This window comes from Ambystoma mexicanum, chromosome 6q (genome assembly GCF_040938575.1).
Source record: "Ambystoma mexicanum isolate Mex_15411 chromosome 6q, UKY_AmexF1_1, whole genome shotgun sequence".
NCBI lineage: Eukaryota > Metazoa > Chordata > Amphibia > Caudata > Ambystomatidae > Ambystoma > Ambystoma mexicanum.
The window spans coordinates 694,885,601-694,912,227 of NC_090937.1; the positions used below are offsets into that span (position 1 = coordinate 694,885,601).

General features: G+C 49.1%; 1 protein-coding gene across 1 annotated transcript in view; it reads left to right on the forward strand.

The window, feature by feature from the left end:
* The window catches only part of TBC1D9 (TBC1 domain family member 9), a 573,450-nt gene that overhangs the window by 518,972 nt on the left and 27,851 nt on the right, over positions 1 to 26,627 (forward strand). The window contains exon 20 of the mRNA XM_069631194.1: positions 8,897 to 9,000. Within this exon, the coding sequence (XP_069487295.1) occupies positions 8,897 to 9,000 (104 nt within the window). The remainder of the gene's footprint in view (positions 1 to 8,896; positions 9,001 to 26,627) is intronic.

Genomic DNA, 26,627 nt, shown 5'->3' on the forward strand with positions numbered 1-26,627 from the left:
TGTAGTTATAGGCAGCAGAGGATATGATGGCCTCTACTTGGTGTGATAGGTTGAAGATGGCATCTAAGTAAATGCCCAGGGTTTTGGTTGCGACATTTTGGATTAGATTTCCATCTATATTGAATGCTTTGTAGGCTGGGTCAAGGTTATGGAGTGAGGCATGTGAGCCTACCATGAGGATCTCAGTTTTTTCATCATTTAGACAGAGGAGGTGAGAGGTCATCCAGTCTTGAATGATTTTGTAGATGAAATTGATGGATGAGACATCTCGGAGGTAATTGCCTGAAAGAGGGAGTAGGATTTAGGCGTCGCCTGTGTAGTTCGTAAATGAGATGCTGAGAGCATCAAGGTGTTCAAAGAGAGGTTTTGTGTAAATGTTGTAGAGTGTGGGGGAGATTCAGGAGCCTTGTGGGATGCCACAGGTTACTGGTATGGGTGGGGCTGCAAAATCGTCCATGAAGACACGAGTGGTTTTGTCTGCCAGGAAGGATCTGATAGTCGGTAGCTGCAGGTGAGAAGTTGGCTGTTGAGGTATGGTGGTTACACAGAATTTGGTGGTCGACTTCAAAGGCAGCAGATAGGTCCTACATAAGAAGCAGTGAAAGTTTGCCGTTGTCTCTGTCATCCAGTTGGTTTTTAAGGTCGAGCATTGGGGTTTCAGTACCATGCCTTGGGTGGAAGCCTGATTGTCGAATGCTGAGGATGTGGTTTTCTTCAAGGTGGTGTTGGATCTGGGTGTAACCTGCACGGTTCTAGAATTTTTAGGATGTAGGGGACAGTATTGATGGGATGATAATTTGTTGGCGTGGCTGAGTCGCGCAGGGATTTTTTGAGGAACGGGATGATCCAAGCTTCTTTCAGGGCAGTTGGGACGCTCTTTGTTAAGAAAGAAGAATTGATGGTTGCAGGGATGACCGGTGCGAGTGCCTCCGCGCAGTCTTTGATGATTGGTGCAGGACAGGTGTCTCCTTTGCAGTGGGAGGGTTTGAGGCTTTTTATAATGTTGGTCTCTTCCTGCTTTGATTTGGGGCGGAATTCGAAGGGTGGAAGGATGTGTGAGGGGGACGGAGGGGCTTAGGAGGCATGAGGGTGGTGGGTAGAGGTTTGGTGCGAATGGCCAGTTGTTTGGATTAGATTAGAGCACCAGGTGTCGTCTATGGCAAAGTCTGCGGGTGGAGTGACAGGGGACTCTATTTCTGCAGGATATTGAAGAGTTTGGAAGTGTTAGATTTGGCATGATCAATTCTGACGTTGTAGGTGCTGGCTTTGGTGGTGTATATATGTTTTCTGTAATCTTTTGCAAGGATTGTGAAGTGTGATTTGTTGTCTGGGGAGAGGTCCTTTTTCCAGGCAGATTCTGCAGTGCGTTTCTTAACACGGGTGGCAAGGAGCTCCAGAGTGAACCCTGAGTTTTCTTTTAGCAGGGGTTTAGCTTTGCACCATTAAAGCAGGGCAAGGTTATCTACAGCTTGCAATACTGAGCTGTTGTAGAGATCAACAAGGGCTACAGGGTTGATTGCTAAATTGGTGAGGTCCTTAAGGTCAGTGAAAAGTGTTAGGAGTCAGTCTTTATTGAGGTTCTTGGAGCAGAGGGCTAGGGCTTTTGGTCTTGCTGAGTGGATGGTGACTTGCCGTTTGCTGGTGTGGATGTGAAAGGTGATGATGTGGTGATATGACATTCGGCAAGTTGTGATGTTTGGTCTGGAGGTGTTGCACTTTAGGTCTGCTATCCAGTCAAGAGTGCGTCTCTGAATGTGGGTGAGTTCAGATGTCCGCTGTGTGAAGCCTAATTGGTTAAGGCTGTGGCTAGGCCTTTTGCATGCGTTTTCCACTGCATCGTTTAACCCTAATTTGGGATCACCTAGAATTAGGATTTTGGAACTGGGCTTGATGTTAGAGTTGATGATCTGCAAGAGGTCCTCTTTGAAGGAATAAATGGAGCCTGCAGTGCGGTAATGAAGTGGAGATTAATGGTGTTGTTTGGCGAAAGCGAGAGCTTTGTGGAGTGCATTTCGCAATTGGGTAATGGGCTTGTGTTAATGGCTCTGATAGGGTTTTTGTAGATAAAAGCAATGCTGCGGCCTCTGTTGTTGATTCTGTCATTGGAGAGGATGACATATGCTGGGGGGATGGCAATTGATAAGGCAGGACCGGCTGCTGGGTGAAGCCAAGTTTCTGATATGGCGAGAAATTGAAGGTTGGTGGTAGTTAGGATGTCGAAGATTTCTGGGGCATGACCTGGGACTGATCTGGCGTTGATCAGAGCACATTTGAGTTGGTAGAGGTGCCAACTGGTGAGTTGTGGATTTGCTGCCTGAGATATGTTGGCAGTCATGGTGCGAAGACGGAGGAACTTGTTTCTGGTGGGGAGTGGGGGAGGCAACGCAGTCGGTAGAATGGGCAGGGAGATGGTAGAGCTCATGGTGTGAAGATGGAAGAGCTTGTTTCTGATGGGGAGTGGGGGCAGAAGTGAAGGCAGGGTACGGTGATAGTTGGGTTGTTGGTAAGAGTTGGAACCATGAGCTTGTTTGGTTGGTGTTGGAGAGAATTGATTGGACCAGTTGGACGAGCGCATTGTGCGCTGTGTGCGCTGTGTGTTAAGTGCTGGTAGGAAGCTAGTAGGAGGGATGGCAGAGTAGTGTGAGTAGAGCCTGGGCAATGGAGGCGGGCTGCAGGTGGACGCTGTGTTTGTGCATTGCATCTTGGGCTATAGTTGTGAGTCATGGTGGGGCAGTGGGGGGACGTAAGAACCAGGTAAGTCGTAGATAGGGCATCATGGTTCCAGACGGTACAGATAGGGTGACTATTGAGTCAAGCTGTGGTGCCAGTGCAATTACCTGAAGCTTGGAGTTGCAGATGGAAGGGTTGTAGGGCAGTGCAGGGTCTTCTGAGCTCACTGTGGTGGAGTCTTAGGGGTGCCACATCACAGCGCTTAACACTTGTAACACACAACACTGCGCCCTTTGTGTGGGCTTTACCGCAGAGGGCTTCAATGTCAAGTCTTTAAGCAAAACGTTTCGTAGCACTTAGTGGACATAGCGGTTGTTAGGGGAGGTCCAAAGGATAGTCAGCCAGCATCTTGTGCACCTGTGACGCATAACACTGCACCCTTTGCCTGTGCGGTATTTGCTGCAGAGGGCTTCAATGTTGAGTAAAGAAACGTTGCATAGCACATAGTGGTCGCTGTGAGAGGTCCGAATAAGATTTTCTTTTTGCTGCTTTCCTCCCATAGACTTCTATGGGACACCATATCTTTTTGCTGTTGTCTGCTTACTGACTTGAGGGAGCATCCCTCCATTGTCCCCTGCTACCCTCGTCCCAGCGCTGGAAACATGGAACTGGCAGAAAGCAGGAGTACCCCTTCAGAGTCCCATACTACGTGTGTCCCAGTGCCGGAAACCAGGAACTGGCACATCGAGAGAGAAGGTAGCTGAGAGGAAAATGGAAAGCCTGTGCCTTAGCGGCGACTACCACAGGGCTGCATCAGACTTCCTAGCCCCCTGGGTTCTAAAACCAGAGTCACACACCCACACCTACTCTGTGCTCACCTTGGGGGAGCCGAGACCAAAGGCGAACTTAGACGTTGCATGTCCAAGCCATCGTCCCCATTACACGGCGGCTCTGCATAGGGTAAAGGGGCAGGGTTTAACATGTTATTTAAAATCTTTTCTGTATGGAACACCTCTAGGGTGGGGAAGATGGGGACAGATTGGACGGGACCAGATAACCAACCAGAACATATGGAGGGGTAGAAGAGATCCCAGGAAACAGGAAGTTGTTGTTTGTTGGATGAGGTCAGAGGAGGAGGGGGTGGTAGACCAAGGGACCAGCAGGGGGGGGAAGGACAGAGAAGCGGTGCGTGGATGACATTTTTGGAGCAGGTGAGATATTGGTTAGTGAGTTCAAGTGATACTTCTTTGAGTTTGCTTGAAAGAGTGGCAAGTGTGTTCAGGACAGGGAGTGAATGTGAAGTGCTTGCATGTGAGTGGAAGAAGTTTGTTTGAGCTGACGGTAGTGTGGAGGAAGGAGTGGTAACTTCGAAGGCTGGAGGTAGGAGAGAGACCGAAAGACATAGGAGGGACAAAGAAGGCGGCATAGGGAGTAGGAGTGAAGGTGGGTGGAGTTGGGACAAGCAGAGTAGTCAGAGAAGAATATCAGACAGAGAAGAAGGGAGAGGATTACGTGAATGTGACGGGAAGAAGGCAGAGTGGCTAGCAGGCACAATCCGCTATTCCTTTTAGTCGACTAACCACAGTATAGTTTAGGGTCACTTAGGAAGTCCCGGAGGGGGATTAGGTAGATAAGGGATTGGCCTTTAGCTGCTCTCCTTTAGAATAAGGGTTAACTTACAGTAAGGAGAAACCTTCTGTATATACTAACCTCGGGAATACGGGCATCTGGGCTTGGGTGGAACTAGTGCTTATAGACGAGCAAGAGAGACCTTAGAACCCTCTCTGACAGTTCTGTAAAAACCCTTGAACCATATCTAGTAGTTGGAGTATTCTTTGAACCATCGGTGATATAAATTATTAGGGCCAGCTTCATATTTGTTAAGCATTGGCGTGATAAAATGTGTATAAAGAATACAAAGTGACTTTGTTGCCACTACAGATTCTAAAGAAATTGAGTATCCTCTATGATTTACAAGAATATGCAGGTCACTTTGAACACTTAAAACCACTCCTCTCTGCTTCTCACTCTCCAGGACATTGGGTTTTGCAAATCTGCTCTTGTCTTGATCACCCCCTACCTGGAATGTCGGTCTTTTTAAAATCCCTTGCAAATCACAAACCTCTAACTCCACCCCTCTTCCCATTGGCTTCCCCCAACTATCAGTCCTTGTGCCTCTGTTCTAGGAAGACTTTTAATTTTAATTAAATTTAATTGTTTTTTTATAATGCGCTTAATACCCGAGTTCAGTTTCTAAGCGTGGATCCGGGATTCAAACCTCTGTTGTTCTGTGTGGTTTTGTCTCCAAGACCAGCACGTTGCCCCTGTGCTATCCTCCTTTCTCATCCTTTGGCTTTCACAATCACATTTTTGCTGATGACACTCAAATATTTTTCTCATTTCCCTACTTCACCCCAGCCATCTCGTAACGAATCACAAACTTTCTTGTCCCTGGCTGGGTCTCCACTGCCTCATGCAGAACTCTTCAAAAACATTACCCCTTCTCCCGGTTTCCAATGCCATCCCTTACCTCTCCTCTCCCATTTCCTTCCCTTGTGATCTTCTTGCTCTCCTACCCAAGGCCTGCAATCTTGGCATCCTCTTTAATAGCGACCTACGACTGCAACAATTCATCATTACCACTGCCTCTGCTGCTCGTTTAAACCTCAACATTCGGAAAATGTTCTCCCTGACCTCTCCCCCATCCTCCGTACCTGTCTCCACCACTAGAGCTGGGCAAGCCCAGAGGGGCTCCGGCCGGCCTGAGTCACGGCCAGGGCTCTGGCATGACCCTCTGCTAAGGTCAGTGCCTGCCCAACGCAGGAGCCGGCCATGAGCCCCACAGGCTAGCGTATAACCGCCTGGAGGACAAGAAATTGTGGAAAAAAAAACATGCTCCTAACGGGATCACACCCTGATGATTTACGGTCCAGCCACCTGACTTCCTGTCCCGAGACTACCCACAGATATAAGGGAAACTCAATGCATCTGTGTAAGTTACCTTTATAGGCACCACTCCTTGCAAGCCCATGAAAGGGGGTAGCAAGATTGGCTTCTTTGTCTGGACCCATGGGCACAAACAAGGAGTGTACTTACATGAGACAAGCCGGTATGGGTCCAGACGGAACCTACAGCGGATGCTCTCTGAGGGAACAGAACGCAACACACTGTTGCATTAAATTCACTATAGACTACAAGTAAAACAAGAAAAGGGAAGGGGCAGATATTGCCTGCTGGGAAACCCAGCAGCCAAACTCTGAACAAAGGAATAACAGAAGCACAAGGGAGGACAGAAACTGTAATATAAATAAATAGGGAAAAATAGGCAGTCAAAGTAAGCAAGGTTCAGAAAGAGGAAAGGCAAGTAGAAAAGAATCTAATTGCAATGGTACATCAGACTGGAACTGCAGACCTGTACCAAGGAACTAAAACTCTGGACTGCATTAACAAAGCAGGACTGAGGATGGATAACAAGGAAACTCCAGACTGGAAACCTGGAGGCTAAAGCCAGGTTTCAGACAATGGGCAAAGAAGAAGGAACATCAGGCAGGGAACAGGATAATAGGTGGTAGAGAGGAAGGGGCTGCAGACAGGGAACAGAGACTGCAACAGGGGAGCAGGACTACAGTGCAGGAAGCTCAGAGGAGCATCACAGAAGGCAGAGGAGAGTAGCAGGACTGCAAGGCAGGTAGCACAGGGCCCTGGAACAGGAACAGGAGCAGGATCTGACAGCAACAGGAAACAGCAGAATATCAAGGCTCCAGGCAAAAAGGGCTGGGAGCGAACTCAATGCAAGAGCTGTGTGCGCCTGGAGGCAGCTGCTTAAATACTGCCCTGCCCTGTTCTGAAGCAGGCTAATTAGCAGCACCTGGAGCAGCACACATGAAGGTAATCTGCCTCCTCCCACTCTGATTCTGGGAAAGTTAATGTAGCACTGAGCTCTAGGGCTTCTGGGGATTGTGGTTCCAAGATGGATGCATATAAATAACCAGAGAATGAGAACTGCCACAAGGTGCATTATGGTAATTGAAGTACATGTTTTCGGATATACAGACTTCAGAAAGGAAATGTTAAGTAATGATTTAGGGTGTACTCTGAAGTTGGTAGAAAACACCCTGCGGGTCTGCAGACAGCGCCACCCACAGACAGAGGTGCAAAAGCATGACACCCGTCGATTCTGGGAGGTTAAAATATGGCAGGAATGCGACTTGTAGGACTAGCTGGTGACCGCCGTAATTCTGGGCAAAAATGCAGAACCGTGACGCTTCTAGTATGGTGGCCCAAAACTGAGCTGGTCAGTTCACCGGGTGGTCCAGGAACACTTCCAAAGGCTCCAGACCTCAGGATCGTGAGAAGGCATTGAGACTAGTTGGTCCCACCAGGCTAAAGGATCGAAGCACCAACAAGGGTCTTCTGAGATCAGGTAGTCCAGCTGAGCATCACTTGAACAGCAGTAAGAATGGTCGCCAGGCCTCTTCAGGATTCGTCCTCGGGTCTACCGTTGTCTGCACAGTTACACAGGATACTTGACTCCTCTTCTGATCTGTTGGAATGACTGCAGGACTTCGCCTCTTATCCTAAATTCAGGTGAGTGATCAAACTCCGCTTTCCAATAGCAAGGATCTGCCCTACTCATGCACACCAGCAGTGGTCCAATTAGGGACCACTGTGGGGCTGACTCATGCATGCACACTACACTCACTGGCACCAGTTTGTGGAATGCGACTGACAGTCCCAGCTCACTTCCTGGGTCTTTATTCAGATGGCATGCACCAGCCCACGAAAACAGCAGCTTTCCCGGGCAAATGCATTACCATAAAAGGGAATTCCTGACCTGAGAAGGCAGGAAGAAGGCCAAAGAACAAGTGAAAAATCTTGTGCCACTTTCATCTTTGGCCACTAGCCAATGTTCATAGAAAAACATGGTAAACTCGAATGTGCTTACAAAACATATAGCAAAAATTGTAAAAATGTAACTGCTGCCACCAGCTTGTCTTTAGGCACATTTGAAAGTAACCGAAAATCCCTTTGGTGTACGTCTAGGGTGATACACAAGTATCCCCATTGCACTGCATTGGAAGATGCTGTTTGCAATATGAGAAAGTTACCCAAATAGGGGACATGTCAAAAGACAAAAAGGAAACATAGTTTCCTAGTACTGACAGTCTGAACAAATGAGCAAAAGGCTAGTGAAGGCTTCACTTCTCTGCAAAAAGTCAGGACAAGGTGTAAAATAAAAGCAACACATTTTGGGGTCCATAGAATATGCAGGGAAAGTTGCCTAAAAGAGAAAGCCTAACATTCCCCCCTCACTCCTTTAGCACCTTTTGTTTCCCCAGTCCCGTTTCTGCTCTTTTGTTTTCCACATGCATTTAGCCCCATTTGTTGCCCACTTGTCCCATTTAGCCCCTTTTCTTGCCCCCGTCCGTTTTAGCCCTTTATCTTGGCCTTTTAGCCCCTATTGTTGTCCCCCCAATCCCTTTAGCGCTTTTTCTTCCCCCTCAGCCCCTAACACAGGCCATTCCCCTGATTTGCGTGGCCATATTCCAGGCTCATCTTGTGCTTCGCCCTAAGAGCTAGGTCAGACGCCCCAGGTTTGGCCCTGGGTCGGCCCTACACATAAACTCCCTGACTTTCCCAGGTCTACCCGCCACCGTCTCCAGTGGTGCCAAATAATGTAATTTTGTATATTTAAATAGTACTCTTTAGTTTAAAGCACTAACCCCCTTAGGTAAAAGTTACCTTTCAAAGTCACCAGTTTTGCCCCTGGTATATGTCCCACTTTTCGACATCCTCATAAACTGGCTCATCACCTGTTCTCATATTTGTGCTTTTGTACAAGCACCCTTTGTGGGAATGCCTCCATCGTCTGAAAAGGTGCTATTGTAAGTCATATCTGTTGGAAATGGACATCCCTGGTCTTCAAATAAATGCAAGTACATCCTGCCACTGCTCTGGCTTCAGATCTGTGGAAACTAACAGAACTTTGGGTGAGATATTCAGGAAACTGGATTGACTTATTAAATATCTCCATAAAGCAGTAACCTTTTCAGCTGCTAGTGGGCAGCAGTTCTGCCAATTTACTGGTAATATTTGGGTTGAAGGTAAGAAACCACGAAAAGGGATCTTTTTTATTGAAAGTACCTGGCAATCTAAATAATTACATTCTTTCTTTGTGATGTAAAAACTCCCTTACACTGCTATTGTTGTAACCCCCTTACATTAGGAAAAAAGACAAACGGGCCAGAAAACCGGAATTACCTGCGAATATGGACCCAAGAGAACAAGTCCAAATCTGGAGCTGCTAAAGATTTACCAAAGCTGAACCAGGTAATGTTTTGTCTTTTTAGAAATAATGTAATGCAGCGATAACCTTCGCCATTGACTAGGAGATACGTCATGTTTTTTATTTCACGGAATGTTCTACTACCCATTGATTTTCGTGGCATAGGCATTGTCCAGAGACTATTGACAACTGGATATTATGTTTGCGCTTCTGTGCGTATGAGCTTTACATCTGAAGGGGATTTCACAAGATGAGGAATCTGTGGGAGGAATGTACCCATTAGAAGTCTGCTCCATATAGGTTACAATCATGGCATCATCACGGCTCCTTGAAACCTTCAGGCTCCGGAAGTGACATAACCCATACGTATACTTGCTGCCACCAGCTTCGTTTTGTCAATTCCTCTTTCCCAGCGATGATGCACAGGAACAGATCTTCTGCATGAGTCACTCAACAATTATGTCATCTTATATATTTTGGTTCTATGTGATTTTACCAGAAAAAAACATTTTGATGGATTTTTTTTACTGAAAAGATCCATTAAAAAAAACACTGAATCCACCAAGCCCCCTTTTCCCTATGTTTTTAACCCCCCAGACACCTGCCCACCCATCTTAATCCCTTACCACGGCCCATATTCTGCCACTGTTCCACTGTTCTTTGTAAATAAGCTTTGACCTCTTTTTACTGCTACCTATGTAGCTAAGTTGTTCACCGCCTTATGTAACCAGCGCCACGATGCTTCCGAGCTGCTGCGCGCTTTACAAATCCGAATAAATAAAGAAAGAAAATTTAAAAGCATTGTTTTTCCAATGGATTTTAGTCGCTAATAAATGGATCCAATTTTGTTCCGAAAAATCACTGGATACCGTATATATTATGTCGCCTAACTTGGGCTTCAAAGCCTGTTTAGTTTGTGGCCGCTCCATAACAAATCCACATATCTCTTGTCTTGTTTTGTCTTGTAAAAGACTATGACACCGAGGCGTGTACGACTTGTCAGTCAATGCACATGAAAGTGGTGTGCGAGTGAATAGCCAGCCTTTTTATCTTCTTCCAACAAGGTCACAAATCTATGGAATACACCGCACCAAATCCAACAGTTTCTCTTTCAGCCAACTCCGAGCCCCAAAAGACCCACTCCCATATGCCTTAGAGCTTGTTCCGGGGGAAGTCTTCAGCAGTGCTTTCATCATTGGCACCTCTGGCCTCCATGTAATAGTTAGTGTTGGTGTAGAGGAGGAGGCTATCTACTTGGAGGCCATCGGCACTGGTGCCCTCGGCTCAAACTTTATCTGGGGTAATGTCTGCGCTGCCCCAAAGGCCTGTATATTCCGTCTCCGTGCAATCAGTGTGGTTTTACAGACCTTCACGCAGCAGTTTTTGCAAAAAGTGGTGGAGGGCTCCCATTATTGTAGCTATGATATCCATGCCCAAATACAAAGATTCACACACATTTTAGATTCTGTTGAAGAAGAGGAGGACTATTTGCCATTCTCTTTTCACATGGGTTCCTCCAACTTCCGGAGGAGCTGCAACTTGACTACAACTTAACACATTCCTGTAACAGGTCAAGATGGAACTGAGGCAGACTATTGGTCTTGATACCTTCCCAGATTCTGAAATCGGGAGGGTTTTTATTGAACCTCTAGGTCTAGACTTTGGATCATTCAGACCTGTGTTTACAAGGGGGTAGAGTTGTTCTTCCTAACTAAGTACACACACACACAAACACAAACTTATATCTGCTGTATTCTAAATGAATGAATGCATGCTTGTCTGACAGAGAGTGACGGATAAATGGGATGTTGCGTGTAACCGTGGGTGTGTCAGCAGTGAGAGTGTTTGTGTCGGTTGATCCTGTGTGAGACGAATGGGTGTCCATGGGGTGGTTCTCTCCTTTATTTAATGATGAGAATTGGGTCTGATTTCTGTAACCTAAAGAATGAAACGACAAATAACCTCTGAATGAATTCCTACACGTCGGACTCGTAGCTGGTCTCTTAATTGTGCACACATATACTACAATATTCTTGAGCCAATGGGACCCAAAGAACTGTTGCATTTCAGTCGGTTGTTTGTCAATATCTGAACTCAGTTGTGGAGCAGACCTCTGTGTATACCTTGTATGGGCAGTGACTTTGCCCAGAAGCGCACAGAGCTGGGCTACCCAATTCTCTCCTTTTGACAGCCACCCTACACCAAAAAGCTTGATGTTCCAGGCTGCAACTGCAGGTTCTATGTCTACAACTTTCCCAACCATGCCTGTGAATTGCAATCAAAGCAACTACATGCATGGAGCAGGATAGTCTGTGCTGCAGGGAGTTTGGCACTCCATACTTTGAGTACATCCTGTAATCTGTCAAGATATAGTTGCAGGCGCTTTGGGTGATAGCCAAGATGGCTGGACATCATCTCCTTCCAGACAGGCCTTTCAACACATTATCCAGGGTGGAAAGGGTACAGCGAGACATCTCTTGTAGATGTGTTTGGACTGGGCAGGCTGCGTGGTATTATCCCTTGGCATGGGGGCTGATTGCAACACCACTTGTGATGAGGACAGAAACTTTGCAGTTGATGTTCACGCCAAACCTATTAGACATGCCATTTGATGGGGCCTATCTATTTGGCACCAATGCCAATGAGATCCTTGATAGAAAAATGCAAACCTCTTGACAAACAGCCATATTCCTAGGCCTACCAGTCTCCTCCTCTTGCTTTTCCTCTAGGAGAGGAAGGTATGGGCCTTGCTAATTTCTGCCCAAGGGTCGTAGCTTCTAGTGACAGTAGAATACGTGGGCTTACCCACTTCTTCAGGGGCCAAGGATCCTCAAAACCGAAATCTTCGACTTCTCTGCAGTCTGCTGCTGCATCATCAAAACCTTCCTAATTTGAGCTCTCTTTTGGCCAACACAAGTCTCCTATGTGGGGCAGGATTTGACTGTTCAGAAGCATGGTACAAAATATGGTTGGGGAGGTGGCTTCTGCAAATAGTGGACCACCCTGCCTTTATCATGCCAAAACTGCCTCATTCAGGAAATCACTCTGCTTATGCTAAAGCAATCTGTGCCTCTTCTTCCTGCAGCAAAGGATGGAGGACTCAGACCCACTCAAGACTTGACTGATTGACGATGGTCACCCTGCCACAGATCCTCAAGGGTTTTGAGATGAACAACTGGCTACTGTTAGATCTGCAATACGCATACTTTCCCAACCCTATGCACTCCACACATTGTAAATCCCTTCAGTTTGTAGCAGGGGGCACTCACTACCACTACGCTGTGCTCCCATTCGGCCTCACTCCCACCCCAAGAGTATTCACGAAGGTCATGGTGGCATTGGCTGCCAATCTGCACAGAATCTATGTGAATGTATATTTTCCCCCACCTCGCCATCTTGCTCCTGCAGGCCAGATCAGAGAGTTATCACTGAGGATCTGGGGACAACGTGCAGTTTATTCCATGAGTTGGGTTTCTCAATCTGCCTAAGGAGGCCTTTCTGTTCGGACCCTCCCCCAGAAAGAGAGAGATGCATCCAGAGCATGGAAGCCCTGGAAGGAAAACTGGATGCTACAGTGGCCCCTGCCAGTTCTCATCCAACCAAAAACATGTTGGGGCCAACAGGTAATCCTCATGCACTCTAAATGGAGAGATTACCCCTAAATAATAAACTTCCTAGAAATCTACCATAATTACATTCTTCACACTGCATATTTGATTACTTTTTTTGCAATATTTCTCATCACGAAATTCATGTAAGAAGCAAGATAAACACGAACCTACAATTCAAAATTGCGCAATTTTCATACAAATTTTACCAATAACATCATTGTAATCTCAGAATACAAAGTATATTGTTCCAAGTACAGAATACGTAATAAAAATGTCAGTGTTTCTGTAATTTTCACCAATCTCCACATCAGTGATATTTTACAAAAAAAAACATAGCCGACGTGTTTCAGATATTCTATGGGGTATTCAAGTTGTATAAATCCATCAAGATATTGTAATCTTCAGGTCTCTCTGCCGCCTTCTGCATATCTGATTTAAGGACGGTTTGCACTTATTAAATGGGTGCCGTGGCAGCTGTATGTAGCGTATTGAAGCTGCTGTAGAATTCCGTACAGTATGTTGGTCACTTCTTTGTAGCAGAACGCGAGGCATCCAACCGGCCTCCAGGCGGTTGGAAGCCTCTGTGTAAGTCTGCCAATAAGACTTAAATAAAAAATGGCAGACTGACTTGATAAAATGTCGATCCACACTGCGTTGCAAAACTGTACAACCTCAAACACCTTGAACAATTGTAGTCTCCCAACAAGGCAACCAATCAGCATGACCCACCCAACAGCTATAAAGGGGAGGGGAACGATCAGTTGATGTGGGTGTTTGGGGAAGGACCAAGCAGATTTTTGGAGGAAATTGGAGGAGAAACCCCGGGCGTGAGCACTGGCACCTGGTTGATATATATATTTTTTTTAATTGGAGGGGCGCAACATTTCCCATGAATGTTTGCAAGCGGCCAAGCTGTTAGGGGGGTTTACAAAAGTACTGTCTGACACAGCAATTAGGAAAGTGCACCTTGGGTGAGCAGGGTTGCTCTACTTAGGTTTAGCCCGGACCACACAAGGGATTGGTAGAATGGCAAACAGCCAGGCTTTGTCTAAGGAGGAGGAGGGCTCTTGTGCGGTACAAACAACAAAGAGCATACACTTAGTCCAAAAAAACACTGATACACTTAGAAGTTATGTATAAAATAGTTATTTAATATATTCAATAAGGCACACTGTTGTAACTCAAGTCAAGTAATTACTATAACACAATAGAAGAACATTTGCAATATTCTTTGGATAGTAAACCACAGTGGTTGCAACTTTAGAATAGCTTTTTCAAAACAAATTGCACAGTAAAACCATCTGAAACGGTATTGCATTGGTTTTCCGACATGATTTTTTTCGAAGTAATGTTTGCAGACAAAATTACTTTGAAAAAAATCAACAAAATAGATAAAGGGGGGGTGGGCAAAGGGCTAAAAAGGGGGAAAGGGGTTTGGGTAGGGGAAATAGCATAAGGAAAGGGAGGGTTGGGGGAAAAGTTTAAACACAAATATTTGAGTTCTTTTGCAGCAATTTTGTCGGTATACATTGCTTTAAAAAAAATAAACATCAGCAAAGGGACATAGTACTATCTGAAACATATATGCAAACGTTTTCCAAATCGTATTAGAGTAACCTTGTTCCAGCGTGTCTTAAAGAGTCCAACCCTATTTTATGAGAGTCTCACAATGTTCAGAGGGGACACTGAGCGGCCAGCGAGCAGGGGTTAAGCAGGAAAGGCTGGAAAACAGAGTACAAGGTTCAGAGTGGCAGAGTCCAACAGGATCTCTTCTAGCTTTGCAGATAAATACAAGTCAGGTTTTACAAGCCATGGAAATCAGGATGTTTCCTTGAAGGATTGCCCCAAGGACCACTGTCCTAAGGAAGGATTAGAGTACAATGGGTTCTCCAGCATGGGGTCTGGCATGGATTCACATGCTCATGAATATTCCCCGTCGTCAGGCTGGGAATCCTCGGTAAAGAAAAATCAGTATCAGTTTCGTTTCTGATCTGTCTTTCGTAGTAGTAACCAATCACTGATCTCTGCGTCATACTGACCACAGCCAATGACTGCCCTCTCCCTAAGCCCCGCCTCTGGCAGCCATCTTCAGATTTTTTACCGCACGTTCAAGTATTGGGATCCTCGTGCTATTGCTCTCGAGCTTTAGTGCTTTTTTCGCGCTTTTTCTTAGGAACATTTTCTCTTTTTCGGTCAAAAGAGCCTCAAGCTCCACCGTTTCTTTATCCGATCAACGGGGACCCGTGTCGGATTCTTCTACGCCTCTCAAGGGTGAAGATTTCATCAAGCTTGCTTTTGGAGGACTCCAGAAGTTTCTCAGGCCCATCTCGATCATGGCCCAGGAGAAGGGAAGCTCGACGCCCGGAAAGCTGTTCAGGGTCTGCCCTGGATGCCAGCTTCAGAATGTCTTTGAGGACGAACACTCCCTTTGCCTCTACTGCCTGCATGAGGACAAGACGCACGTGGAGAAGGACTGTGCGTTTTGCGGCAATATGTCAGAGCGGACCATGAAGGACCGCCATCTGCGTCTCGCCAACTGGCTGGAAGGGAAGAGCCCGTCAGGCGAGAAGAAGAAGTCCGAGCGGTCTTCTAAGACCTTTGAGGGCGCCCCGGCGACGGGGGTCCAACAGAAGGCCAAGCACTGCGAGTCCGCTGGCACCGGGAGCGCCGAACGGTCGGGCTCTACGGGCGGCAGGCAGGGCGCATCCTCCCTGGCGCCATCAACCACGAGCCAACGCTCTGGCTCGAGTAAGAGGAAGGCCGAGCACCCGGCGAAGCTCCTGGAGAGACCCCGGTCGAGCTCGAAGGCCCCATCGGAGGAGGAGCGAGGCGGTGACCCTCCCCCCAAGGATAAGGCGGTGAGCGCACCTAAGGTGGTGAAAGCCTTAATCCACCCGGCCAAGGCCTCTATCGAGACAGTCGCGGCGGCCCTGGCTCAGCCTGTGGAGGCTACACCAGTGGTGGCGACCTCGGGGCTCAGAGTCTCCCTGCCATCGCAGAGGGAGTCCTCTTTCATGCCCATCGACAGGACCCCCGTGAAACCTCCGACGGAGAAGAAAAAGGGGGGGCAGGAGGTCGTCGTGGATTCGGCCTCAACCTCTGAGGTGGAGCTGATCGAAGTCTTAAGCCACGGCGTTGGCGTGGAAGAAGACCAGCTCGTCGGGAGGGACCCCGACGTAGGAGACGACGAGAGCGTCGAGGGTGCCGACGGGGCTCATGACTGCCCCATTTTGTTGGCTATACAGTCCTTATGCTCGGAGATAAGGACGAGATTGCCGTTACCACCAACGGAGGAACCTCTCCCGACGGGGGACCCGGAGCCAGACCCTTCTGGAAGCCCTCCTCCTAAGAGAAGAAGGATTCATCCTCCACCTCCTTTTCAACCATCGCGCCCTGCTCAGCCCTCCGCCCCGTCCACGACCCGTGGGGATAATACGGGGACTGACACAGCCGCGACGGGTACAGACAACAAGCTTTACGACGAGGATCTCCCGTCGTCACCTCCCCCCCGGGCCTCCCCGCCCGACGAGATTGGATCGTTTCATGCCATGATCGCCAGGGCATCAAAGCTTTTCCAGCTCTGCCCGGAAGAGAAGAAGGAAGGTTTCCTTTATCAACAGCGCGAGACCAAGAGGAAGACGGTCCTCGCTGTACCTCTACTGGACGATATCTGGGATAAGGGTCTCGCCCTCCTCAAGAACCCATCCACAACGCCTGCGAGAAGGGATCGGTACGAGAAGAAGTACCGGGTCCCGGACGCGGCCCCCTTGTGCCTTCGGGCACAGCCGACCCCGGACTTGGTCGTCTCCGCGGCGGCCAGGAAGAAAGCAGGGGGGGCCTCGGCCTCTACATCAACCTCCCCGCCGGACCGCGAGGGAAAGAAATTGGACACGATGGGACGCAGAGTCATCTCATTGGCAGCGACGACGATTAAGGCTGCCAACGCCTTGGCTATCGTAGCCCGCTACGACAGGGAGTTGTGGTACAAGATCGCCCCCCTGCTGGACTTCTTACCAGACGACAAGAGGGCGGAGGCCCTAGAGATCTTGCAGGAAGGAGAAGTGGCGTCGGACCACGCCATCACGATAGCGACGGACATCGCTGACACTGGATTTCGCCAGTTGGGCAACGGCGTGTGTCTTAGACGGCGTGGATGGCTCAAGGCAACTGACTTCCGTCAGGATGTGCAGACGGAGTCTTGGACATGCCGTTCGACGGGAGCAACCTGTTTGGGAAAACAGTGGACGATTCCCTACAAGCCATCAAGACGGACACAGAGACGGCCCGGGCTCTTGGTGTTCTCCAGCAACGACGGCCGCCCTTTCGGAGCGGCGGAGGCAAGCAGGGTGCCTCCAAAGGTTCCGGCGGCGGATTTTCCACCTATCGTCAAGCGGCCTGTTCGTCGTCCCAGGAAGCCTACAGGGGACGAGGCAAGTCGGGCGGACCCCGCCATCGTCGCCAAGGAGGACAAGGCGGCAAAGCCTCGTTGATGCAGAACTGAACCGGCCGTGGGGTCGGGCCCCCACCGAAGCACCCCGGTGGGAGGCCGGCTGGCGAGCTTCGTCAGCGTGTGGGAGTCCATCTCCACCGACCGTTGGGTGCTGGACGCCCTGGCCCAGGGTCACGCGCTCGAGTTTCTAAAGAAGAGCCCGCGCGTCCCCCCCCGTGGCCAGGAAGGAACATCACGTCCCTCAACTTCTCTTGGAGGTAAAGGCGATGCTCAAGAAAGGCACCATCGAGCTCGTCCCAAAGAGGCTTTGGGGCTCCGGAGTTTACTCAAGATACTTCCTCGTGAAGAAGAAGACGGGAGGATGTCGTCCCATCCTGGACCTACGACGACTGAACAAACTCATCAAGGCACAGAAGTTCCGGATGGTCACCCTCCAGCACATCCTGGGTCAACTGGAGGAGGGCGATTTCCTGTCGTCGTTGGATTTGGAGGATGCCTTCTTCCATATCCCCATCCTAAAGGGACACCGAAAGTTTCTCAGATTCGTGGTCCAAGGGTGTCAATACCAGTTCAGAGCCCTTCCCTTCGGATTGAGGTCAGCACCCAGGGTGTTCACCAAGTGCCTCGCACCGGTGGCGGCGCGGCTGCGCCTGGAGGGGATCCACGTCTACCCCTACCTGGACGACTGGCTCATCCGAGCAAAGACAAAGGAGCTTGCCGCGGACACACGGCGAGGACCGTCCAACTACTCACGGACCTGGGATTCTCCATAAACTACGCCAAGTCCCACCTGGTGCCCGCTCAAGACGCACTGTTTCTGGGAGCGAAGCTCGACACAGTGGCGCTTCTGGCCTCTCCGTCGGAGGAAAGGACGAGGGCCATCTTGGGCAAGGTGCAGCGGATGCTGGTTGCGGACGCGGCCAGGGTGAGGTCCATCAAGTCCCTCCTCGGAATGATGTCTTCTTGCATTTATCACATCCGCCTGTGCAGGCTTCGGATGCGCCCGTTACAGGAGTTCCTGGACGCTCGCTGGATCCAGACGACGGGCAGCTTCGAGGACAGGATCACACTCGACGAGAGCTTCCGACGAGCGATCCGGTGGTGGGGCACCCGCGCGCACCTGACGGCAGGCATGGACTTCCAGACCCCTGGCCACCAGAAGACAGTGACCACGGATGCCTCCCTGGAAGGGTGGGGAGCGCACACCGAAAATCTGCACGCGAGGGGCCTTTGGCTGCCGACGGAGAAGTCCCTCCATATCAACATCCTGGAACTCGGTGCAGTGTTTTGGGCCCTCAGATCCTTTCTTCCGTCCCTCAAGGGCAAGGTGGTGAGGATCTTCACCGACAACACCACCACCATGTTCTACATCAGGAAGCAGGGTGGTACCAGATCCCCAGCCCTGTCCAAGGAGGCTCGGGATCTGTGGCATTGGGCCGTCGCCCAAGGGATGTTTCTGGTGCCGTTTCATCTGGCAGGGATAGAAAACACCATTGCCGACTCGGTCAGCAGGGAGCTGCGCTCGTGCCACGAGTGGGAACTACGACAGGATCTAGTGGACCACCTCTTCCGACGGTGGAGCACACCCCAGATCAATCTGTTCGTGACGGCGACGAACTCCAAGTGCCGGAGGTTCGCCAGCAGGTTTCCCCAGCCGAGGAGCATGGGCGATGCTTTCTCGTTCCCCTGGGAGGTCCTGTTCCTATATGCGTTCCCTCCATTGCCGCTGCTGATCCGGCTCATCAACCAGCTCAAGAGGTCACGGTGCAGGATGATCCTCGTCGCACCTGCGTGGCCGAGGCAGATATGGTTCCCGGATCTTCTGGACTTGTCAGCGTCCCCGTCAATCAAGCTGCCAGTGGACGCGGATCTTCTCTCCAGGGAAGGAGGCGCCATCCTCCATCACGACCCGAAGTCGCTGAACTTGCAGGCCTGGCTCCTGCAGCGTTAGAGTTTGGAGGTTACGACATACCGGCCGACTGCAGAGAGGTTCTTGCAAAGGCCAGGGCGTCCGCAACTCTTAAATGCTACGGACACAAATGGAAGAGGTTCTCTGTCTGGTGCCACGCACAGAAGATTAACCCTCTACGGATTACGGCTCCTCAATTACTGCCGTACCTGCTGACGCTGGCCAAGGCTGGGCTGGCGCACGCTTCCATCAAGATTCATCTTGCTGCGATCTCCCGATACACCAGAACCACGGGACGGACGTCTTTGTGGTCTCATCATCTGGTGAAAGAATTCATGAAGGGACTGTTCAGATTGTTCCTGCCGGTGAAGGCCCCGGCCCCGGCGTGGGAGCTCAACGTGATGCTGAGCAAGCTCATGGGACCTCCGTTCGAGCCTCTGCACTCAGCTCCGTTGAAGTTCTTGACGTGTAAAACAACATTTCTTGTGGCCATCACCCCCGCACGACGGGTAGGAGAGATCCAGGCCCTTTCCTGCAAGCCCCCGTACTTGACTTTTCACGACACGAGGGTAGTGCTCAGGACGCATCCCTCCTTCATGCCCAAGGTGCCGTCGGACTTCCACCTCAACGAACGCTTGGTGTTGCCTGTTTTCTTCCCGTCGCCTTCGTCGCCGGCTGAAAGGACTTTGCACTCGCTGGATGTGGCTAGAGCGCTGAAGTTCTACGTGGACCGCACGAAGAGTTTTCGGAAGACGTCACAACTTTTTGTGAACTTTGGACCTGTCAATCAGGGGAAGGCTCTCTCGAAGGCTTCCATTTCCAGATGGCTCTCCGGCTGTATCATGTACTATCATCGGTTGGCAAACCAACCGCTGCCTGGCCATCCGAGAGCCCATTCCACCAGAGCGATCGCAGCTACCACGGCATTCCTATCTGGTGTGCCCTTGCTGGACATCTGCAGGGCTGCGACGTGGAGGTCGACGCACACCTTCACGAAATTCTACTGCGTCGATCGGGATTCCAGGGAGGAGTCCAGGGTCGGCCAAGCAGTGCTGCGCAACCTGTTCGCCTAAGGTGAGCCTGGTGAGGAGGTAAGAATTGCTTAATGTTGAGTTTTGGATGTAATGCTTAATGTTGAGCCTTTGCCACCTCCCGTGGTTGTGCATGTGTGTACTGCTATGTATTCTTTTATTCATGAGCATGTGAATCCATGCCAGACCCCATGCTGGAGAAGGAACAAGTTACTTACCTGTAACTGTTGTTCTCCAGCGTGGGTCTGGCATGGATTCACATGCGAACCCTCCCGCCTACCCCTCTGCGGCTCTTCACTTGGTCATACTGCCACTTCACGTGCGACCAAATCTGAAGATGGCTGCCAGAGGCGGGGCTTAGGGAGATGGCAGTCATTGGCTGTGGTCAGTATGACGCAGAGATCAGTGATTGGTTACTACTACGAAAGACAGATCAGAAACGAAACTGATACCGATTTTTCTTTACCGAGGATTCCCAGCCTGACGACGGGGAATATTCATGAGCATGTGAATCCATGCCAGACCCACGCTGGAGAACAACAGTTACAGGTAAGTAACTTGTTCCTTGTCCACCCCAATGTTACCCTATGGGGTCCTGAAGGGGTGCGAGATAAAAGCTATCTGCAGCCCGCAGGATCACAGGATCAAGCAAGCAGACCCTTGGTAAATTTTACCAGAAGCAGGTTAGTTGCTGCTGGATAGACCCAGCGATGAGGCGACAGCAGACCCAGTCAAAGGTTTATCAGTCTTGGCGACAGAAGAAAGGGACTTTGGTGAATTTGGCAACAGCTCTCATGCAGATGGATGCCCAGCAAAGGATCTTTGTGGTTCTGGCTTGTTGGCTTCTTTTAAAGGCTTGGATGAATGACATTTGTCGTGGCAGCAGACTCTTCTCCTTTTCTCGGTCTTCACCTCTGGTGAGGGGACTTTGGGGAGCTGCCTTGAGTCACTGTAGGCTTAGGAGGATTCCTGCAAAATTCCAGGTGAAACTACTCTTCAGGCAACGATGCACAGCGATGCAGCACAGGTCCCCAGGTATTGGAGAATTGCAGGCCATAGAAGTCGGAGCTCTTTCAAGGATGACGCAAATTGTAGTTCGCCTTGGGACTGGTTAGGCCAGCCAGTCTAAGAGAGGAAGACGTTGTGTTCGGATGTTCCCTGATGCTTAGAAGTTGAGGTCGGGACAGCAGCAGTTACTCGGCAGGCTCTGGCAGTTGCTGGAAGTTGCTGGCGGCATTCTTCTTTGTCATTATTCTTCAGAATCCTCTGTTCCAGTGGTTGACTCTGAGCTTTAGCTCCAGGACATCGGAATGTATCCAGGAACACCAGCTGAGTCCACCAATGATGACCCATGCACCGTTCAAACTTGGGGGGTGGTTGTCCAATGGGGACCACCAGCCTCCCACTCTGAACTAGTTTGTCAGGCACACTGCAGGACAAAGGACATTGAAATTTTGGTCACCCACCCTCCCCCACTTCCTGTCCTGCCAGTCACTCTGAGACGCTTTGCAGGGTTTCCTTAGGAAGCAGAGAATTCTGCCCCACCCAGAAAGGTAGAAGATATTTGAAAGAACAGGGCTTCAAAAAGTACAGTCACCATTTTGGGTAAATGGTGACCATTGTGTCACCTACTGCAGCTGTGAAGAGAGTCCGCAATAAATCGTGCAAAAAGGTACACTGCAACCAACCTGAACAGAGAGCTTGTCACAGTGACCAGAAAGTTACTGGAGAGGCGAGAAAAGGATACAATGTCTCACCTCAGCACTCGACATAAGGTGGCAGGTCCTGATCTTGCAAAATAAAACACAGGCAGGACTAAAAGGATCCCCTGCCCTGGTAACTACAAGAGTTAGTCAGGAAAATGAAGAAACAAGAAAGTGGAAGCTCTAGGAGCTCCCAGCAATGCTACACAGAAAGTGCTGTGTGCTGCTTTAGTAAAATGTAAATGCCAGAAAAGTTGGAGGAAAGCAGGACTCCAAAAAGAAATACCAAAAAGAGGTAAAAAAGGGTTCCCAAAAGCAGAGTGAAAGAATGAGAGTGCGGAAAAAGGTTCCCACTCAGGAGAACTAGTCAAAAATCCAAGAGTCCCGCAAAAAGTTCTGGGGGTGGGGGGGAATACATTCTGTTCAAGTGGGGAGACCTGCAAGATTTCATCCACTCTCCTAGTATGTGCGGACAGGGCATGTCTAAGTTGTAGAGATCCGTCATGATCCTGTCGTCTAGCTCCCCAGTCCTCTCTCATTTCTTGAAAGGTCCTAACAGTCGGTGGCCTCACCACGTCCCCCACTGATGTAATTCCCTTGCACCTCCAATCCCCCTCCCATCTTGGGTAGTGCATCCCGTTGATTAGTCTATTCTCCCATAACCTAGCAGCCAGCGTAATCCGTTTATCCCAGCCCAAGATTCTATGGGTATAACTCCATGCAATCGCCCCTGCCTTTGTGGTTGATGGAACTTGTAAGCACTGGGCTTGCCCATATAGAGGTTGCTCCCATTTGTTCCTCCCTAACAGCGCCAGCTCTGCGTCCACTAGTGCGTCCATCCCCTCCAGATTTACACATTTGTTTGCTATCGGCAGCAATGTTTTGCCCAGTAGTATAACATTAGGTTTGGGAGCCCCAAACCCCCTTCCCATTGGTAATTATACAGTGTCCAGTCTGACTGTAGGCATCTTCTGCTCCCATAGGAACTCCCTCAGCATTTTATTAATCCTATCAAAGTCTCTGGATTTTATTGCCCTTAGAGCATGCTGGATTATGTACAGTAGTCGGGGGGAAAGTCGCCATTTTGTACAGACCTACACTATTATGGAAATTGGGAGAGTTGTCTACTGCTTTGTGTCCTGTTCAAATCTTTTAATCGGTTGAGCTCACTAAAGAGGCTTTCGTCGTTATGGATAATACACCTAAGTACCTGAAACCCCTTCATCTGTTTCCAGAGGTGGGTTATGTTTCTGGTTTTCCTCCCCCAACTCCACTGGGTAATGGACAGATTTTTCCCAGTTTATCTTTAGACCTGAGCACAGTCCAAATTCCTTTAGTATAGCCATAGCCTTTGGGTATGGAGCTCATTGGGTAGGATGTTGTCTGCATTTAAAAATACACATTCCTCCTTCCCCTCAGCCAAATATAACCCGCCAACACTGGTTCTCTCATGATCCATTCGGTCAATGGCTCCAACGGCAGGGGCGAATAGCATGGGGGGATAGCAGGCATCCCTAGCTGGTTCCCCGCCCGAGAGTGAATTTCCCTGGCACCATGTTGTTTAGCTTTACTCAGCCCCTATACTATCGTACAATAATTTAGCCCAACCGATGTACTCAGCACGGAATCCCATTCTTCTCAGTACTGCAAATATATACGCCCATTCGATTAAGTCGAACACCTTCTAAGCGTCCAATGACTGCTGTTTATTTTTTGCCATGCCCAAGACCAGAATCAGCCTTCTAAAATTCCGTTTTGTGGATCTATTTGGGATGAACCCACATTGGTTCTATTTCACTATGGCTGGTATTATTCTTTGTAGCCTGTTCACTAAGACTGCCCTGGATTTTGGTCTCTTTTTACCAAGGAGAGGGGTCTATATGAACCACAGTGCTTCCTCCGCTTCCCTTCCTTTGGGATAACCACTATTGTTGTTACTCACAAATCTGGTGGAGAAACCCATTCCTCCGACCTTCCTACAAAATCTCGCTTATCAGTCCTGCAATTTCCTCTTTTAGTTTCAACCATAGTTCCAGCAGCAGTCCGTTGGGTCCCACAGTTTACCCCTCCCCATCTGTGACATGCGGGATTCCATTTCCTCTATCTGTAAGTCCCTTGTATGCTTCATAAAGCGTTTGCTTCGATTCAACGGTATTCACGTTAAGGTGGAGGTATTGTATCCTTTCTTCCCTTAACTTTGTCATTATCTCCTGAAAACCAGCCCACCCCCCCACCTGAGGTATGAGCCTGCGTCTTGACTCTCCATGTCAGTGGCGCATAGTTTGAGATGCACCTGAGGGGGTATTCCACCCCCTCCACTGTGTTCCTGTCAGAGTGCAGAGCGAAGACGTGGTCTATTCTTGAGAATGATTTGTGTGCTGCCGAGAAGAATGAGAATTCCCTCCCATCTCTCTTCACAGATCCACTAGCACAATTGAATCCAGAAAAACTCCCAGATGTGTAACCCTAGGGACAGCCACCAGCCAAGTCTGAATGTAGCACAGATGCTGATTGGCTTGGTTCCTGCATAAAAGGCGAGGCCTTGATGTTGAAGCCAGAGTCAACCACTGGAAGATTCATTCCGAAGAAGAAGAAAGAAGGATGCCTGCAGCCATCTCCAGCGACCGCCAGAGCTGACTGACCGCTGCATATTCAGCCCTTTCTTCTGTGCAAAATGGAATATCCAAACTGGATGACTCCCTCCCTAGGACTGATGGGCCTAACCAGTCTCAAGCCCAGCTGCAATTTGAGCCATCCGATGACGAGCTGCGACCATCCAGGCCTTCAAACTGAATACCGTGGGACCTCTGGCACTGCTGCGTTGCATCATCTTGCCAAGCGCGGATCCGGCTGAAAACTTGTGGGCATCTGTCTGGGCCTACAGAGACTCCATCCTTATCATAGAAGTCTCCTCAGCGGAGTCATAGACTGAGAAATCGAAGGAAGTCTGCCGGGTGACAACCGTCGCTGCTACGAAGCCTTTGTCGAGCCTCCACAACCAAGTGCCACGGAAATCATCTGCTGGGATCCCTGTGGCCAAGTCTGACAATCTGCTCCCGCCAAAAGTTCTTCCTCCAGCCACCAAGGCCAGAGACCTGAACCGTAGCTGCTGTCGTCCTACCTTGGGGACCCGCGGTTGACATTGTTGTTCTTCACTGAATAAGGTTCTGTTGCACTCCTAGTTACTTACCTAGGCCGTTATTGTGTTGCTGTTAACTCCTCTTGAGCTTCCAGAGTCACGTTGGGGTGGATGACCCAACAGTGTTCTCCCAGGCTTCAGGACATCAGTCACTGAAGTCGAAATCGTTCGGGTAGCCTACCTAGCCCCCTAAACATGATTTCATTACTTAGTTGCTATGAAAAAGCATTTTCTAAAAAGTTATAACTTTTACAGCTGCTGCCTTCCTTTGTTCTGCCGCCCACGGGTCACTGGTCCCACAGTGTCCCCTTCTGACTTTTTGAGACACTCAATCTCCAGATAGGGTTGGACTTCTAAAGTTTAGGCCTACACAAAGTAATTTACTTAGCAGTATTGCTCCTTCTAGTAAAGGTTGGTTGATATGATTTGATAACTTAAAACTACTCGTAGTATCTACCTGATATTCTTCTAGAAGTCTACTATTGCTTTGAATATTGCTACAATACATATCTAATGGGTCTATTTGTGTGAACTATTTTTTCTTAACTGAATTGCATATTTAATTTAACACTGCATTAGTGTATATAATAAATAATATTTTTAAATAATTAGAGTGTGCGTTTCCTTGGCTAAGTCTGCTCACGGGTCTTTGTACTCGCCTACAGCCCTTCGCCCTCCTAAACTAAGCCTGGCTGCTCGACCATAGCTACCAAACCTTTTGGTTAGTTCAGGCCAAACCTAAGAGTTGGAACCCTGTACTCCTAAGAGTGAGTCTTCTAAAGCCCTACCACAGATGGACTTTAGTAAAACTCCCTAACAAGTATCCCTACTCCTCTAGAGCCCCTAGTGAACTCCAGGTGCACCACGCTTTCATAGGGACCCCTACCCAGTATATTACATATGTCCCTTGTGAGAAACTAGAAGATATCTCACCCGCTAGTCCCCTGAGTGAGGGGTCTTAAGGAGTGGGACACCTGATGGCGAGACGCGGTATCCCCCCTCCCTGTAACACCTTTACCCCATCCTACCTGATAGGATATTTAGAAACTCTAGCCTCCACCCCCTCCTTTCCCTTTGCGAACACTTTCACACAGACAGCCCTCTCTGGGAGAAAACAGACTTGCACCCGAGCATTGTACCTTACATGTCCCACTACTATGGTCAGGCAAAGTCAGGCAGTTACTGGTAATCACTCACACCTGACTTCCATTAACCTTCCCCACATGGATAAAAGTCGGAGCACGAGAGCACACTCTGAGCGAGGCAAAGCACACAAAGGAACAGTACTTTTCTGATGGCAGCTGAACGAGGGAAGAAAGACGGCAAACCAAGCAAGAAGGGAGATGCCATTGACCTGTATGGCGAGAAACCGTTACTTTCCCGAATCCTTCAAACTAGAAAGCATAAGGCCCAGAAACCAAAGTGAAGAATCCTGCGACGGTTCATGCAAAACCCATTGCACATTCTAAAGTCTTTGAATATTGATACCAAGAAGAAAATGTAGAAAGCGAGATTATATGGTCCAATCCCGAACGAGGGAGACCAAAAGGAGAATATTGTGCTGAAGGGATCCGAGCCCGAACGAGGGAGATCCATGGTCCGAGCACGAACGAGGGAGATCAGTTGTGAACATTGTGGTAAGAAGGGATCCGAACCTGAACAAGCGAGATTCATGATGAGTACTGTAAGCAAGAACTTGTACATGTGAAAATCCTGATAAGAAACGAACTTTGTTATTTCTTTGTTACGAGAGGCCCTCTGCAGTAAGAGACTGTTGTTGCAAAGGAGGCTTTGGCAGAAGACCTTGATACCTATGTTGCAACTCTAT